The 16,087-nt window shown below is 37.1% G+C and overlaps 2 protein-coding genes across 2 annotated transcripts in view; one reads left to right on the top strand and one right to left on the bottom strand.

The window, feature by feature from the left end:
* LOC135195916 (uncharacterized) overlaps positions 1–16,087 on the bottom strand; it is a 265,806-nt gene that overhangs the window by 87,889 nt on the left and 161,830 nt on the right. The gene's annotated exons all lie outside the window — the stretch shown is intronic.
* On the top strand, positions 7,808–10,748 carry LOC135196035 (uncharacterized). The gene is made up of 5 exons (XM_064222506.1): positions 7,808–7,844; positions 8,321–8,400; positions 8,734–8,863; positions 9,629–9,784; positions 10,440–10,748. The coding sequence occupies exons 2-5, from the start codon at positions 8,327–8,329 to the stop codon at positions 10,542–10,544; spliced, it is 465 nt and encodes a 154-aa protein (XP_064078576.1). The 5' UTR covers positions 7,808–7,844; positions 8,321–8,326; the 3' UTR covers positions 10,545–10,748.

The following is a 16,087-nucleotide window of genomic DNA, read 5'->3' as shown; positions in this document are numbered from 1 at the left end:
TCTTTCTCTCATCTACCGCTTTTACTATTGACTTGACTTGTTGTTTTTCTCCTTCTTCTCAGCCCTTTCCTTTAACTAACGTTTACGTGACGGTTAACTGTGGGTTTGAATGGGAATTATAGATGAATGTGTTTATGTCCTCGGCCAATAATTCGGGTATTTGTGCACGTGACTTATTGTAATAAACCTAGGCATTTACGTTAAAGGTTTCAATTACCACCTCATTATAGTGTTTTTTACCCTCTGCATTGCCGATAACTCTGACTCTTTACCTTGCGAGTTATTGTAGTAAGGGAAATCTTTTAAAAAGGCTTAGAAAGAGTCTGGAAATGTTATTCAAAGTTTACAGTGAAAAACAAGCTTTATAATAAATAATATTATCAAAATAAGAATTCCATACACACACACACACACACACACACACACACACACACACACATATATATATAATATATATATATATATATATATATATATATATATATTATATATATGTGTGTGTGTGTGTGTGTGGAGCAAAAGCCATGTCGAGCAGTTCAAGTAGAGACTAAGACAAGAGGACACCTGAGGGGATTGAACGCTCATAATTTCTTCCCCGATCCTCCAGAGTCTGTGGTTGAGACTAGCTTGACAGTGTAGTGGAGGAGAATATGGTAAAAATTTGGTAGCCATAGTTTTCATAGTCTGGGCTTGCATAACGAACAGACCAGACAGAAATTGCCTTTTATATAAATAGATAATACTTGTTTAAAAAAACGAGGAACAGCAGCTTGGGTGAGGAAATTCGCCATTTCATAGTTTTTTTACCGTAGGCTTTTTGTTTCAGGTAGGTCGGCGTAATTCTTCAGTTTTTTCGTGATGTACTACCTAGTCTTCAAAGCAATCGATGTAGCTTGCGTTGGCTACCCTTATAACAAACTTAACAGGAACACCAATACGAGAGTTGATTAAGTTTAGCTAAAGTTGTTACCTAAAACTATTACAGGTTGCAATTCCCGAGTGGTTCAAAGCTAGTGCTAAAACTTTTGAAATTCTCAGTTTATGCAGGCAAGAAGGGTAGCGCATTTTCTAGTGTACTTGTGCATTTACTAAATGCGTTTTTGCACGCAATTTGCAAAACGAAAGCAAACTAACGCAATGCTTGTGTGAATATATATAATAATAAAATTAAACTAGTAGATAATGCATAATACTAAGAAGGCATAAGTTACTGATATGCCAAAAACTGTTTAATCTACTTGTTCATTTAAATGCGAAAGAGCTTTTCAAAACCAAGGGTAGCCTAAGAGAGTTATCATCACTTACCATAGTGGAATTAAGATTACCATACTGAACTTATCTTAAATATAATGGAATTGTAACATTTACACGATCTCAAACACTGTACAAATATTTCCAGCATTTATATCAAAAGTATTATCACTACCATTGAAGAATTGCTTAACTAAGGGAAGCTTTGTCGAATTAAATTGCTATATTTAAAAGTGGTTTGTACAGCTTTGCTGAGAGCTGTTGTTACATGATTGCACAGGATTTGTTCAAAATTCACTAACTAGCAACTAACACGCTCCATATTTGTTTATTATTTCAATTCGGAGAGTCGTTTTGGCGTTAAAAATAGTAACTCGTCGTTGTAAAGTGAGAAAAGTTAGCAAAACTAAGCGGTCCCCTTGTTTAGCCGGTTATTAACTCTCTCTCTCTCTCTCTCTCTCTCTCTCTCTCTCTCTCGTCATAATCAAATTAGTTATTCTAGTCGTAATAGTCTTAATTGCCAAATAGTCCAATTAGGCCTAAGCTAGAAACTGTCATAGAACTGGAAGCTCGGTTCAGCTCAAAAATTTTCAGCCGTTTAAACCATATCATTCGAAAAGGCATTAAATATTTTATCAAAAAGCGGAGACAACAAAATGATACACGATGGATACCTTATTATTTTTGACGCAACGAGCAAAAGTGATCCTGAATTAAAGTTTCGGAGAAGTGAACATACAGATCGATGTACAGTGAGATTGCATATGAAGACTGGAAAAGTTATTCGCCAGTTGAATAAACACAGCCATGAAGCATCTGCTGCAAAAATAGAGGTTGAAAAGATAAAAACAAGTGTTGAAAAAAGAGAAGTGCTGAAACTCTTGAGCCACCCACGGTATACCTAGACCATGGAGCCACCAACCGTTGCGGTAAATGAATGTTTGGCTGGCGCATCTCAAGCTACTATGAGATTCAGGGCTTCTGTAACACGGTTTTTTGGCAATAACTTTTTATCTATGCATTTCATAGATATAACGCTTATTCAGAATACACATTATATCTACACATAAATTTTGACTGTATTCTGCATTACGTACTTCTAATGTAAAAGTGACTTTTTTTGAAGACGGGCGAACTTACTCAGAGATAAGGTTTTGAACGCACTCGTTACGTAACTTATGACAGCATTTCTTCCCTCTTTCTCGTTGGATGATTGGCTATACGTAACGAAGGCTATACTTCTGGCAACAATGACATAAAAATTTAAATACAAGTAAAGCAGTACACCTTTATGAATTCTGAATCCTCTCCACTGATAATTGTCATAATGAACAAACCAAAAAAATATGTTAATAAATACAAAAACACTTCGATTATTAGTCTAACTCCTAAAATAAGTGTCCTAAGAAATTATAATCTACTTTATAGGTCACAATCAGATTGACAAGATGTAGGGAATAGTTGGTAATTTTCAAAGACATAGTAGACAAGCTTGATTTGATAACTGCTGTATCCAATGTCAAGCAATTTTTATTTATCGGCTATCTACCTATTTACTAAGAAAAAAAAAAAAAAAAAATAGCCGGTACCGTATTTTGTCTTTAAACCTTCACCAATAATTATCGTCAGAATGATGACTTCATGAGGCTCTACCCACTTTGGCCTCGTTGTAATTCAGGATAACACTGAAGGCTATCATGGACATTGTTCTAATATAAAATCTAACTTCTGGCTATAAAAACTCATTTCTCGAGTAGTTGTAAGAAGTGCTAAATGATCCTCAAGGACCCCAGCAGTTGGCCTAAACGTTTAATTCATGTATATTGCTGCTATACTAATTTTTGGCGGCACACTGCTACATAGTATTTAACTACGCTAGCACAGATACCCCACCCACCCAAAAAAAATCTGATGTATCGTTTCCGCCATTCATAAAGTCTTTATATCCACATGGTCGTCAGACTAAAGAAAGAAGAAAAAAAATATATCGGATGATCCGTTGGTCTGCTTTATGGATTTTTAGTACATATAAGCTTGTATTTACTTTGGATAAAAAATCTATTTTAACAAAAAATAGTTATATAAAGACTGTTTACATACAATCTCTCTCTTTCCTCCTCTCTCTTGGTGGCATAGTGAATAGTTAAGGGAATGTTCAAAATCCTGAATGACAGTTACAAGAATTATTATAATCACGCCCTTACGCTAATACAAATCAGACCATAAACATTGGGATTTAAACTAGAAACTGAATAATTACCTATTCAGGCTATAGTAAGTATGGCCACGGGCTTTCTTTTGACTGTATAAAGTTGCAAGTCGTAAGACAAATGTAGTTTTGCAACCACGGGGACAATTCCAAATCCTGTTAGCCATTCTTCTCTACTACGGGTTTCAGAGCCGATTGAATAAGGTGAATGGGTTTCTGTCTGGTGGATGGGCGGGGCAACATTTCGTAAAACGATGTTTACTTTGCTTACGTAATGAATGCTTTTCGACTCTTGGCTCTCAATCATTGGCCATGGCGTCGGCAAGATCATTTTTACTCTATAAAAATTAAAACTATCGGTTTAGGTTATTGATAAATGCTGACAAAAATTTGTGTGTGGTTGTAAATATACATATGTCAACTTTCAGCTACATCCGATGCTGTGATAAGGAGCAAAGTCCCAAAAACCGTGTTACAGAGACCCTGAATCTCATAGTAGTTTAGCTTTAGCTCCACAGACTTGCCTGCAATGACTTACAGATAGGAACAAAAAATTATTAAAAAGGCACCAGCTAACCCAACTGGTTTGGAGCATTTAGTTTTACATTATATGTTCCCCAACTAAGTGTAGAAGAGAAATTCCTATTGGGACACACTGCAGAAAGAAATAATGATATGAGGAAGAATTAGCTGGCTGAAACATTTAGTCTACTCAGAAATTTGGTTTACTGACGGTACTTTCGCGATCGCCTCTGTCTGTCTTTTCATCAGGTGTATATATATTATATCGGCTAACAAGCGTGAAGGAGTTATTCCTACAGTTTATGCCGTTTCAACAAAAAAAAATTAACTTATTTTTGTTTATTTGAGTTACTTAAAACCATCGAACCTAATTTGAGACCGACTTCAATAATTTGTGACTATGAACACTGCCATTCGTGCAATGCAAGATGCATTTCCCACCGCTCGCATTGAGGGTTCCTTTTTCCGTCTCGTCCAAAACATGCACAAACATCTTGTTTCATTGGTTTTGTCAAATCGTTATAAAACCGATTCTGACTTTGTATTATGGGCTAATATGACCATAGCACTCGTTTTCGTTCCATTAAGGCTTGTCCACACGACCGGGGCCTGATCGGCAGACCTCCCCTCTAACGGGCACACTTGACGGGCAAACCGTCAAATTGCCCGATGGGTCTTGTAGCAAAATCATCACGCTGGTGCCCGATGGCTTGAGCTTCGAACCTGGCAGACGTAGGTTAACCATATACATTTCTTTTACTGAGCCATTCTTTGCACCATATTATCGTACCGCACTGAACATACTACTGGCATCGTCAGGCACGCCCACCTCTCCATCGCCTCACCCGTGGGGACAACATTCACGGGTAAACCCGCCAGAATTTGCCCGTCAACCCCGGAGCACGCCGATCAGGCCCGCTCGTGTGGACAGGCCTTTAGAAAAGACGGATGGATACGTGGATACATTAGAAGCAGTTCTTCCTTGTTTCATTGATTTGAGGATACTTAATTTGGACGACTGAATAGGCGTGGAAACGATTGGATGAACCCAATTTTTGCTCCCGAGATATGGAACTTTTATGAACGAACTCTAAACAATGAAGATCGGACCAATATTCAAGCCGAAGACGAAGATGCCAATCGACATTTGCAATATGAGCTTGGAATGCACAAACCCACAATCTGGAAATTGATTGATGTCGTACAGAAAGTACAGAAAGGATGTGACGCATATCTCGAAATGTTGACAGCTGGATATCAGGCTCCACAATAGCTGAAAAAAATTTAAGAGATGCTGATGAACAAATAAAAAAAATAGTCATAATGGAAGTTGAATCATTAGATCCTATCGAATTCCTTAGGGGTATCCGTTGCTCCTAATTAGGAAATGAAAAAGTAATTTCTAAGATTAAATAGATTTACTATACTCTTTTTTTTTTTTTCATCTGTCCATCCGCCTGTGGTGCTTTTGTATGGTAACTCTGCGTCCCGGGCTTTAAATAGTTACGCTGTGTAGGTTTTAGGTAAATAAATGGATATCTGGGTGTACATTTGCAACTGAAAAGTGTTTTAATAATTTACTGTGTGCGAATGACACCGTTAATATTCGAAATAGGATATTGTTATTATTGTTGAATGTAAGCTGAATGTAACTATCTAAAGCCCGGGACGCAGTGTTACCATACGCAAACACCACAGGCGGATGGACAGATGGAAAAAAACCGAGTATAGTTGTTTTTTTTTTTACGCATGGTGTTTTTACGTTGCATGGAACCAGTAGTTATTCAGCTACGGGACCAACAGCTTCACCTGAATGCCGAACAACGTCCAGAGTGAACTTCTATCACCAGAAATACACTTCTCTCACCCCTCAGTGGAATGCTCCGAGAATCGAACTCGCGGCCACAGAGGTGGAAGGCCAAGACCATACCGATCACGCCACTGAGGCGAATACATTTACTAGTACTTTTAACATTTTCCTATAGTACAGGTTTTGCAATTCAAGTTTTTCATCTGCGTTATTTCATCAATTTATAAAATGGCGTAATATTTGATTCTAAGAATACATGACAAAAAGGCACAATAGAAGTTGGGTGGCTTTCATTGATTTTACCCTTCCTCATCCTTTTTTGGACCTCTGACCTGTTCTGGATATCCCTGCATGAAAAATATATCCTTATAAAATTTTCAAGACAGTGACGTCGAAGCGTTCTGACGCCTTAACGGCTACGCAGAATATTCCAATTACTTCTCTGACGTCGAATTTCTCCGTCGGCAGAATCAGCCAAGGTCTAGAGATATTCTCTAGACCTTGGAATCAGGTAAGCCAAATGGGATACGCACAAAGAAACGTACCAAACCTATATGCATAACTTGGACAGGGTTTCAAGAGAGCAAACTCGAGGTGTCCTAATGCATGAGCAGACATTCAATCACAGATTGCGTGAATTTGCTCGTGATTGACTACAGGAGGCGCAATGAAAAACAAAAGATTGGCAAATTGCTTATAACTAATAAAGGCTAACCAGTCATGCAACACTGCTTGTATTTGCCGCGTTTTGAAAGACACCCAAGATAAAGAACTGGAGAATTTCTCCTGCCATTAGATAGTGATTTGCGTTCGTTTCACCTCCTTCATACAGTTTAACGTACAGTCATTAAAAGCAGTTCCACTGCAATGGTGTTGATAATTAGATGTTTTTCTTATACATCAGCGCTTTGTTCCAACTTATGTTAATATATAAACGGAAAATGAATAAAAAGCTCTGGATAAAAACGGATATCCAAAACCTTTTTGAAGACGCTGACTTCGACGATCTTGCCGTCTACTTTTTGACTGACAAACACACTTTTTGAGTCACTCCCCTCGGTAGCATTAGGAACAGGCATTACGTACCTATATTTGAGGGCGAAACCTCGGCTATTGATTAAGATTGCATTTGGATTAGATTGCATTTGGATTAAGATTGCATTTGGATTAAGACTGCATTTGGATTAAGATTGCATTTGGATTAACACGGGTTTTTTCCTTCAACAGGAAGATCAAAATACTCGTTCAAAGCGCCCGAGTTTTCAACTATCAAACATAAATCTGAATGTGAATACGTTACCAGGGAACGCATTGTCTGGACTAAATTATGGAATGATGTGACCAGGATTTCTTTCCTTTTATTCTTCACGAACGTTTTTAGTGCCAAAGCAGGCAAGTACAGTGGCACCTTCAAGGGTCTTTTTATTTGGATATTTGGCAGCAGTTAATGAAATCGATCTGGACTTTCTTCTGGTATCATTACTTTTCTTGAAGATTTCTCCACGGTGTACTTTCGTTATTCTGTACTTCCCTTTCTTACACTTCGATTTTTTAACCATTTCCTCCTTTACGCACGAGCTTTTTTACCAATAACTTAGTAAATCAGAAGAAAAAGAACAAAAAGAAGAACCTGTAGATGAAACTTCCCGCGGATAAACGAAGAGAAAATGGGACCACTTTTCCTAAAATTCGCGCTTGTGTTTCCTTCCATTGTTAATCCACAATGGCTATTGTGAAAGTAGGAAAACGGCAAAAGATAAACGATTTACTTTACTTTGTCCGATACGTATGAGATATAATTGCTAACGAGTGTTCGGTGTTATGAACTGTTATTAGTAGCTATTCATTTGCAAATAGAGGCGACTCCCCTTACTGTTCATTAACACTACACGAATTTTGAATTGCTCTGTGACGTCAAGAAACACTTGCTCTTGATTGGTCGCTGATCTTGAACGCGACTGAGGCGGTAAGTGTACGCATATATATACAAGAGGAGATGCCCGCCTTCATCAACCGACCCCTCTCGCCAACTTCTCCGTCAAACTTGACGCTGTAAGTAACTTCAGTGGGAATGATGCAGAATACATTTTCATGCACATACCTTCTAAAAAAAAAAAGCGCATATTCTTATTTGACTCAGTTGTAACTATCTTTCAAACTCATCAGTTAACACAGAAATAATTTCTAACTAAAGTTAACCATATTTTGCCATGAACTTCCTCAAAACAGAAAATATACACACGAATATTTGTATTTAAATGAAAAATATAGCAATATAAACACATATTCACCCGCTTCTGCCAATAGTGATTATATGCTTCATGGCGACAGAATCTACTATCTAACCCAGAGGTTTCTCAGCATCCAGGCCATAAACTTGAGCAAGAAGGAAGGTAACCGGCAAGAAAATATTAGACAAATTCTGTGAATATGCCCAAGTCTTGGTTTCCCTGGTAAATGTATAAAACAAATTCTTCGTTCCATGACCTGACTGCTTCACACAAATAATTGCTATTTACTCCTGCCAGGTCACAATGTTGAGTCACCTGTCTACCTGTCTGCTCATAGCCGCGATGGTACTGTCTCATATGTCCACTGCCAAACGGACGTAAGTATGCATTCCTCATCTGTCGCTGGTTCCTCTACACGAATAGGTTGAATGACGAAAAGTTAGATCAGTTCTTTGTTAAATTGAAATGTGTTGCTTCAAGAGCTGAATTAGTTCATTTTCCTGCTGGTTAACGGATGGGAAGAATGAGTGAAATGCGCATAGCAAGTAATGGACTTCAGCCTCAGTCTCGTCAATCTGAAACCCAATTCCTTCGAAGATGAGATTATTTGGTGCCAATAACGAGGTCATCATCATTTCATGATTCTAGAAAGCATCTATGGGGGAAATCATAATTTTTTGACCCGATTATCTTCTTTCATTCCTACTTAGCTGCTTCACGAGTCTGCGTCTGAAAACCATCAGTGGTTATGAGGAGAGAGACATCCCAGACTTCGAGATTTCTTCCTTCCTCGGCATTTGCTCCAAGGCCAAGAAGGACTGCCCGGGAAGACTGCTGGAGGTGAGACACGCAGTCGTGCTTTATTTTCGCGTTTTTCATTAATCAGCGGCTTCTCATGGGAATCAATTGCCTAGGTGACTGCTGGTTGTATAAAAACACTAACTGATTGATGGTCAATCATAAATCCATTACCCAGGGAGATAAATAAACGCAATATATTTTCATGGCTCATTTATCTAATGTTTATCATGAACAGTATTTTGAGGTGTATCCCTTTCAGCGGAGATTACCTGATCGAAAGTTTATTGAAGAAATGAAAATCTAGTATCAATTACTTGTTCTGTAAGTTGGTACCAGATAAAAGCAAAAATAAAAATTTTTATTTATTTATTTTATTTATTTATATATTTTCACTTTAACAAATTCATTTGAAAAATAACAAGATTCTCTTGTTGATGTTTTGTCATGTGAAAGTTAGGTAAGAAATGTTAATTTATCAAACATATTATTACCGGAAGCAGGTAATATTAACCTAAAAAAAAAATCATTCATGAAAAGATTCGAAGTTTTCAAGTCAATTCCTTTCCCCAGACAAGCGCCGACTCGTTTACTGCATTTTGAAAAGGAGTGTTATCTTATGGAATATCAGATCGATACTCGTGGGCTTTCGTTTTGAAGTATTTATAATGCGAGTGTACTCGTGGATACTCTTCCCATCCCATGAAACTGAAGTTATAAAGGTATTCGAATGAATGTAGTAACGATGTTATCCTGTTTGCAAAATGGTGCGTGAGTTCATAAGCATTTTTCTTATCTCCCTGAAAGCACGTCAAAAATATCTTTGGTCCAGAGGTGAACCCGATGACTGGCAACACTTCCCTGAGGATGTGCGAGCTCTTCGGCAGGGAGATCCTGCCGAGTGACGACCCCGATGTTGACGTCTCGTATAAAGTGAGCAACTGCGGGAACGAAGGATACATGGTAAGACGCGTGTCTTGGCTAATCGTGAGTTTCAGTCGTATAAATGTAGAGCAATTAAGGGGAAACAATCAGGTCAGCGAAGAGGTTAAATGAGAGATTAAATGAATTCTAAGATTAAATGAATCCTAAGAAAATCTCTCTGAGCCGCAGCACTTTGTTTCCGATCTTTGCACCAAGTAGCCATTGTTTTTAGTATCTCGGTGGTAAAATTGATGTGCCCGTTACTATGTTATGTGTTCAATGACTTCATGTTCTTATAGAGCATTCATCACTTAAAATCTACGTTTGCGCACGAAATAGATTGTTGTTTTGGTGAGAGGTACACAGACGAAACTTGATTCGGGTGTCACTTGCTTTTCCCATTCCCACAAAACGCTTTCGTAATAAGATAATTATATGACTGTAGGTTTCTATAACTGTTGTCATCTTTTAAAAGAAAAAAGCCTCTCATCAAGGTAGACTTATTACTCCAAAGCTATCACTTTCGTTATAGCTTTTAACAAAATCATAGGCGAAATATGACTATGACCTCAACCCCTTGACAGATAGCAACATAAGAACGTACTAATGTAATGTTTTTCATTCGTGTTGTGCGTGATTTATTAGAGACAAGCAATATAAACATTTTTTTTAAATGAAACTTATGATCTTCCAGGGCATAGGGAGACTTTGCTGTTTTAAGTGCAAGGCCGGGCCTTACACTTTCTTCCACCCCATCGATAACTGCGCCCCGACTGCAAGGCCTGCCTGGTGTCTCTAAAGGCTGAGGGACTTCTCTTTCCAGTTGATATTTGTAGGAACTTGAGTGGAACACTAAACAGAAAAAACACAGTAATGTCTTGTTTCCCGAGTTGAATTTAAGTTGTTCGTGACTACGCAAGCGTAGTGCGAGTACATAGTTCTGGTGGGCAAATTGTTTGAGCCCACGAGCAGAATGTGAGAACTTAATAAACTTGCATGCATATTGCCTTTATTGCTCACCTGAGTGACGAAAATGAAAAGTGCGCAGAGTTCTTATACTTGTTGCCATATTCAAAGCACAAGAATCAAAACTATAAAAGGAAAAATGAATGCAAGATCATGGGCAATAATATTCAATAAAACTATGCGGGAATAATGAGTCCTTTCTTCTTTATTGAATATGCATCGTGTTTCCTGCCCCCAAGGACGCAAAAGGCACTCCCTCCCCTGCGCTCGTTCGCTTAGATAAGAAATCTTTTACCTTAGATCTTGCAAGAAGACTGGGAAATTACGGGCTATTCTATGAGCAAGAGCCCGCGCTGGCATAAGGATAGCTAAATCTAAAACAACGTTCTCCAAAATGTAGTATTAGTAATAAAAAATTGTTAAGATGATGAAATGAGTTGTTTATATCTCTCTCTCTCTCAATCTCGCCTCCTCCCTCTCTCTCTCTCTCGTCTCTCTCTCTCTCTCTCTCTCTGCTCTCTGTATATATATATATATATATATGTATAATGATATATATTTGTATATATATATAGTGTGTGTGTATGTGTTAAAAATACTTATACATAACACACATAACAATAAATATTAGATATATAGATATATATATATATATAGAGAATATATATATAGATATATATATATAGATATATATTAATATATATATATCTATTCAGATTATATATAATATATATATAATATTTAATATAATTATGTTATGTGTGGTAATGTATAGTAGTATACGCATACACATACACACTATATATATATCAAATGCACGGGATCATTTGAATGACTGACCTTCAACTGAAACACTTCATATTGCAACGCAATATTACGCTATCATGAAAGAGAAAAATGAGTGATGAATGAATGAAGTCTTTGTAAAGTAGACCAATTCAAAACTTCACTCAAGTCTCGTGAACTGAATTACTTCGATAAAAATTTGGTTCACACAAGTCGAATTTTATTTCGCCCTGGTAAGCAAGTTTTCATCAACCCAATAACTTCTTTGGCTGATGCATGACCTCCCGATTCCCATTGTCCGGGATTTGAGCTACACATATGGAAATAGATTAATTCCGAGGTTGGGCGAACTAAAAATTCATTCAGCACGTATACAGAACATGATTTGACCTGACCTTCACTTCTATCATCAATGCTATTGCCACCTCTCTCTCTCTCTCTCTCTCTCTCTCTCTCTCTCTCTCTCTCTCTCATGCCATCAGCCTATCTACACATAGCAAAAAAAAAGTAAAGGGAAAGTTTTTTAGGTCACCGAACACATTAGGCCCAAATAATTGCAAAAGCAGTTAATTAGGCACATTCTGCGTATGTCTCTTTTCACTGAATATGTCTTCAGATTATATAAAAGTTAAATTCCTCTCTAATTTTAAAATGTGTCTAGGTAATGTCCTTTCATTCTAAGAGAAATCCACTCCTCCAATACCCAGATGCCCATTTCCTATCCGTATTTATACATATACATACATACATACACGGATTCAAGGCGAACAGCCTCTAGCTATATTCCCTACCCGGGAAAATACACTTTGGAAATATGAGAATCATGATTCATTATACATTATCCGGTATTATATATAAAAATATGGATAAAGATTAGTTTTTTCCGTACTTACAATATGTTCTCTAATTTGTTTTTCTATGTAAACACGCGTCTTTTCTGCTATGAGTTTGATTGTAAGTTTGTGTGTGTACATTTAGCAATTTTTTGTGGTCGAGAAGACAGCACCCACGCTCGTTCATGGATTTACCTACTTCGAAATAATTCAGGAGGTTTCCCCTCCCACCCACTAACTTGAAAGAAAGCCTGCATATTGATTCCAAGGTTCTCGTGGTTAATCTTGTCTCAATGAGTCAATCGGAAAATGTGTGACCTTTCCAAACGTCAGATACCGGGAGAGGACGTGAAGTTTTTCACTTCGCAAAGACAGAAAGGTTTTTCCACGCCATCAATATCTCCTTCTTTCCTCGAAACTTTCCTCTGTAGGCGTCAAATATTCATGCGGACGACTGTCGCGTTTATCCCTGCCGCCTTCATCATCCGGAGAATAAAAGTATTGATTGATATGCAAAGTTTTGAAGAGATGATGTGTGACCTATGGTCATCAGCAGCCACTGGTCTTTACTGCCTGTATAATATTCGACGCTGGATTGCGATTGGCTACACTGAACCAGAGGCCGAGTGTTATTAAAATACTGTATTTGAAATGTGTCATCATCCCACCGACTGGCGTCATTACTCATTAGCAATTCATTATCAGCAATGAGTATTTGCCGTCTGGGGGAACAACACTCACTGAACGAAAAGAAGATCAACTGGGGAACCAAAGGCAACCCGAAACTATATAATACTACCGAATAAATTCAAGGTAATTATTTAAGAATATGGAGAACGGGTTAAAGGAAACTGGAACTTTCCATTCTGGAATACTTCTATGAAAGTGGAAGATGTTCTGAATAGAATCATTAAAACATTACTAAGCAAATACTCTCTTCGAAAAAGAAACACCGATCATAGCAGAGCAGCTTGAAAATATGGAAGAAACGGATAAAAAAAAATTGTTTCGACAAAGTATTTACCTTTCATGAGACTTCCTTTGTGGCTGCATCTGAAATAACTAGCCTTTCCCATACACATCGAGAATCAATTAGAGTAGTTTATTTATATATATATACATATATATATATATATATATATAATATATTATATATATATATATATATATATATATATATATATATAAATATATATATATATATATATATATTATATATTTATATATACACATACATATATTATATATACATACATACATATGGATATATATATATATATATATATATATAGATATATATATATATATATATTATTAATAATATATATATAATATAATATATATATATAGACACATATATATACATATAATGCATTTAACTATTTTAGAATCACTCTGGTTCCCCAGTTAAACACCCAGTCTTCCTCAACACCTCTGTATCTCATGAGTTCAAGTCGAAGCTGACCCATCCCGAATTGTCACTCGGTCTGTGCTTTCAGCACCTTATGGTATTGACTCCTCTCTACTTTTATACTTTTTTTTTTTATTTTTGTATAACTTTTTAAACTTTTAATTTGTATTCCAAGTTTGTGATCTGAACTTTTGTTTCATCTTTTTTAAGCTTGAAAATTGGACTTTAATGTCTTGAAACTTCGCGACATCAATAAGTACATGTAATGCGAATAAAGGATTGTCCTTCACCTTGCACCGACTAATAGTGCGGTGATTTGGGGAAGCTGTAAATGAATGTGATAAAATCTAGGAAATCGTGGTGGGGGGTTGCAATATGCAAATGCAGCCTTTATACCAGACTTTTTCATAAGCTATCTTTCCATCTCTAGGGCATTACATGTTTTGTCAGCGTTGCTTTAGATTGTTGTATTGACGAGTGAAGGTGTTTTGCGTTGCAGTGTTGCCGGAAGGCAAAATTGCTTTTTGAGACAATAGGATGTTGTTGCAACCTGTGTGTTACCTTTTCAGGATTTCCGGGCAGGGGATTAGTGCTGCCAGTGGACCTGACGCGGGCACTGTGGGAATGACTAAAGAATGTTTCCTAAGGCCCCTACCTGCACCCACATTTTTTACTTTTTTACATTGCCTCCATTCCCTCTGGCTTTCTTCAGTATTGCTGTCCAACCTCTCTAGCCAATCAACTGTGGTGTTTTCTCCCAGTTCGAACTTTCACTCCTTGTACTTCGTGTCCTTCGTTTTCTGTTCTCTTTATCTATAGGACTGGTGTCATCTTTTTCTGATTCACGAAGAAAGACAAGTCTTACTTTTTTTCAGTAATGAGTCGGGGGAGGGATACCATGTGCAAAATAATTTTTGTTAAATGTAATCCAGTATTCCTTTGCAATTACCAGGAAGGTATTTCAGCAAATGATTTTGATTCCACTGAAGCGAGGTGCATTATTTCCGGGTGTGTTTCTTCATTTATTCAGCTCAGCTCTTGAGAGGCCGTTCTCAAGGAAGAGTCGGAGGTATTGCCATTTGGTTTAGGGAGGGCTTAGTTCTCTATAATCATTCCTCTTTCTGCTTGCCCTCACAGAATTTTCCACTTCTCGCTTATCATCCCCCTCTTAATGGTTTAGTATACGGTAATTACCAATACAGCTTTCCCACACCGACTTCGTGAAGAGATTTAGACTCCCATATATATATATATAATATATATATATATATATATATATATATATATATATATATATATATATGTGTGTGTGTGTGTGTGTGTGTATTTATATATATATGCTAATGTATATATATATATAGTATGTGGTATATATATAGAATATATTAGTATATATTTATATATATATGTATATGTATATATTATATATATATATATATATATATATATATATATTATATATATATATATGTTATATATATATATATAATATATATATATATATATATATTGATAGCGCTGGAGCACGTGATGGTACTGGAATGCATGTGTCAAGTTTTGTCTGCTAGGTAAGTTTGCATTATTCCGAGTTCAGAAATAGAGCTTTGTGAGAATGACAAGCCTGGTAGGGGATTCTGATGCTCTCTCTCTCTCTCTCTCATCATATTAGCGAGTAGCCAGTGATATGTTTCAAAGTAGGTAATATGCATGAGTGTAGGCCGATCGACAATTTTTATTCATTAATAATACGCAAAGCCTCGAGAATGTAGAAGCACCAGAGTTTATCTCGTAATCAAGGTTTTACGTCTTGTTGCTATTAAGACTCGTGAGGCGATGGCCGTGCTTTTCGGGGGGCTGGTCATTCACTTTCTCCATGCCTACACAGAAGGCTCATCCAATCCCCGTCAACACAAGACGTCATACACCTACTTCCGCACACTTTTGCTTTTCCAGGGTATTAAGGTCGTCCCTTCACATGACCTCTTTACACCATCTACCTAACGTTTTCTATGGCTTTCTGTACTCTAGCCTCTCAACACTTCTGATTTGTGGCCTCTATTCACTCAGCTATTATAGTTCATTCTTTCCATATGACCAATCCACCAGGAAAACCCTGATCCATCTTTTTCCAGCTGCCCTCAACATTTTTACCACCTCTGCTACACTCCACCTCTCTCACCCTCTTTCCTTTTCCTATGCCAAATATATACAACACAAACAGTTTACGTCAACAGGTTCAACCCTGTTTTTCATTTCACTCAACTTTCAAACTTTACTTCCATAAAGGAGAGTTGGTTCAACAATTCCATTTCACATTTCCCTTAACTTCACCGACATTAAGCTCTT

This window comes from Macrobrachium nipponense, chromosome 17, assembly GCF_015104395.2.
Source record: "Macrobrachium nipponense isolate FS-2020 chromosome 17, ASM1510439v2, whole genome shotgun sequence".
NCBI classification, from domain to species: domain Eukaryota; kingdom Metazoa; phylum Arthropoda; class Malacostraca; order Decapoda; family Palaemonidae; genus Macrobrachium; species Macrobrachium nipponense.
This window is presented reverse-complemented; position numbering and strand designations above follow the sequence as displayed.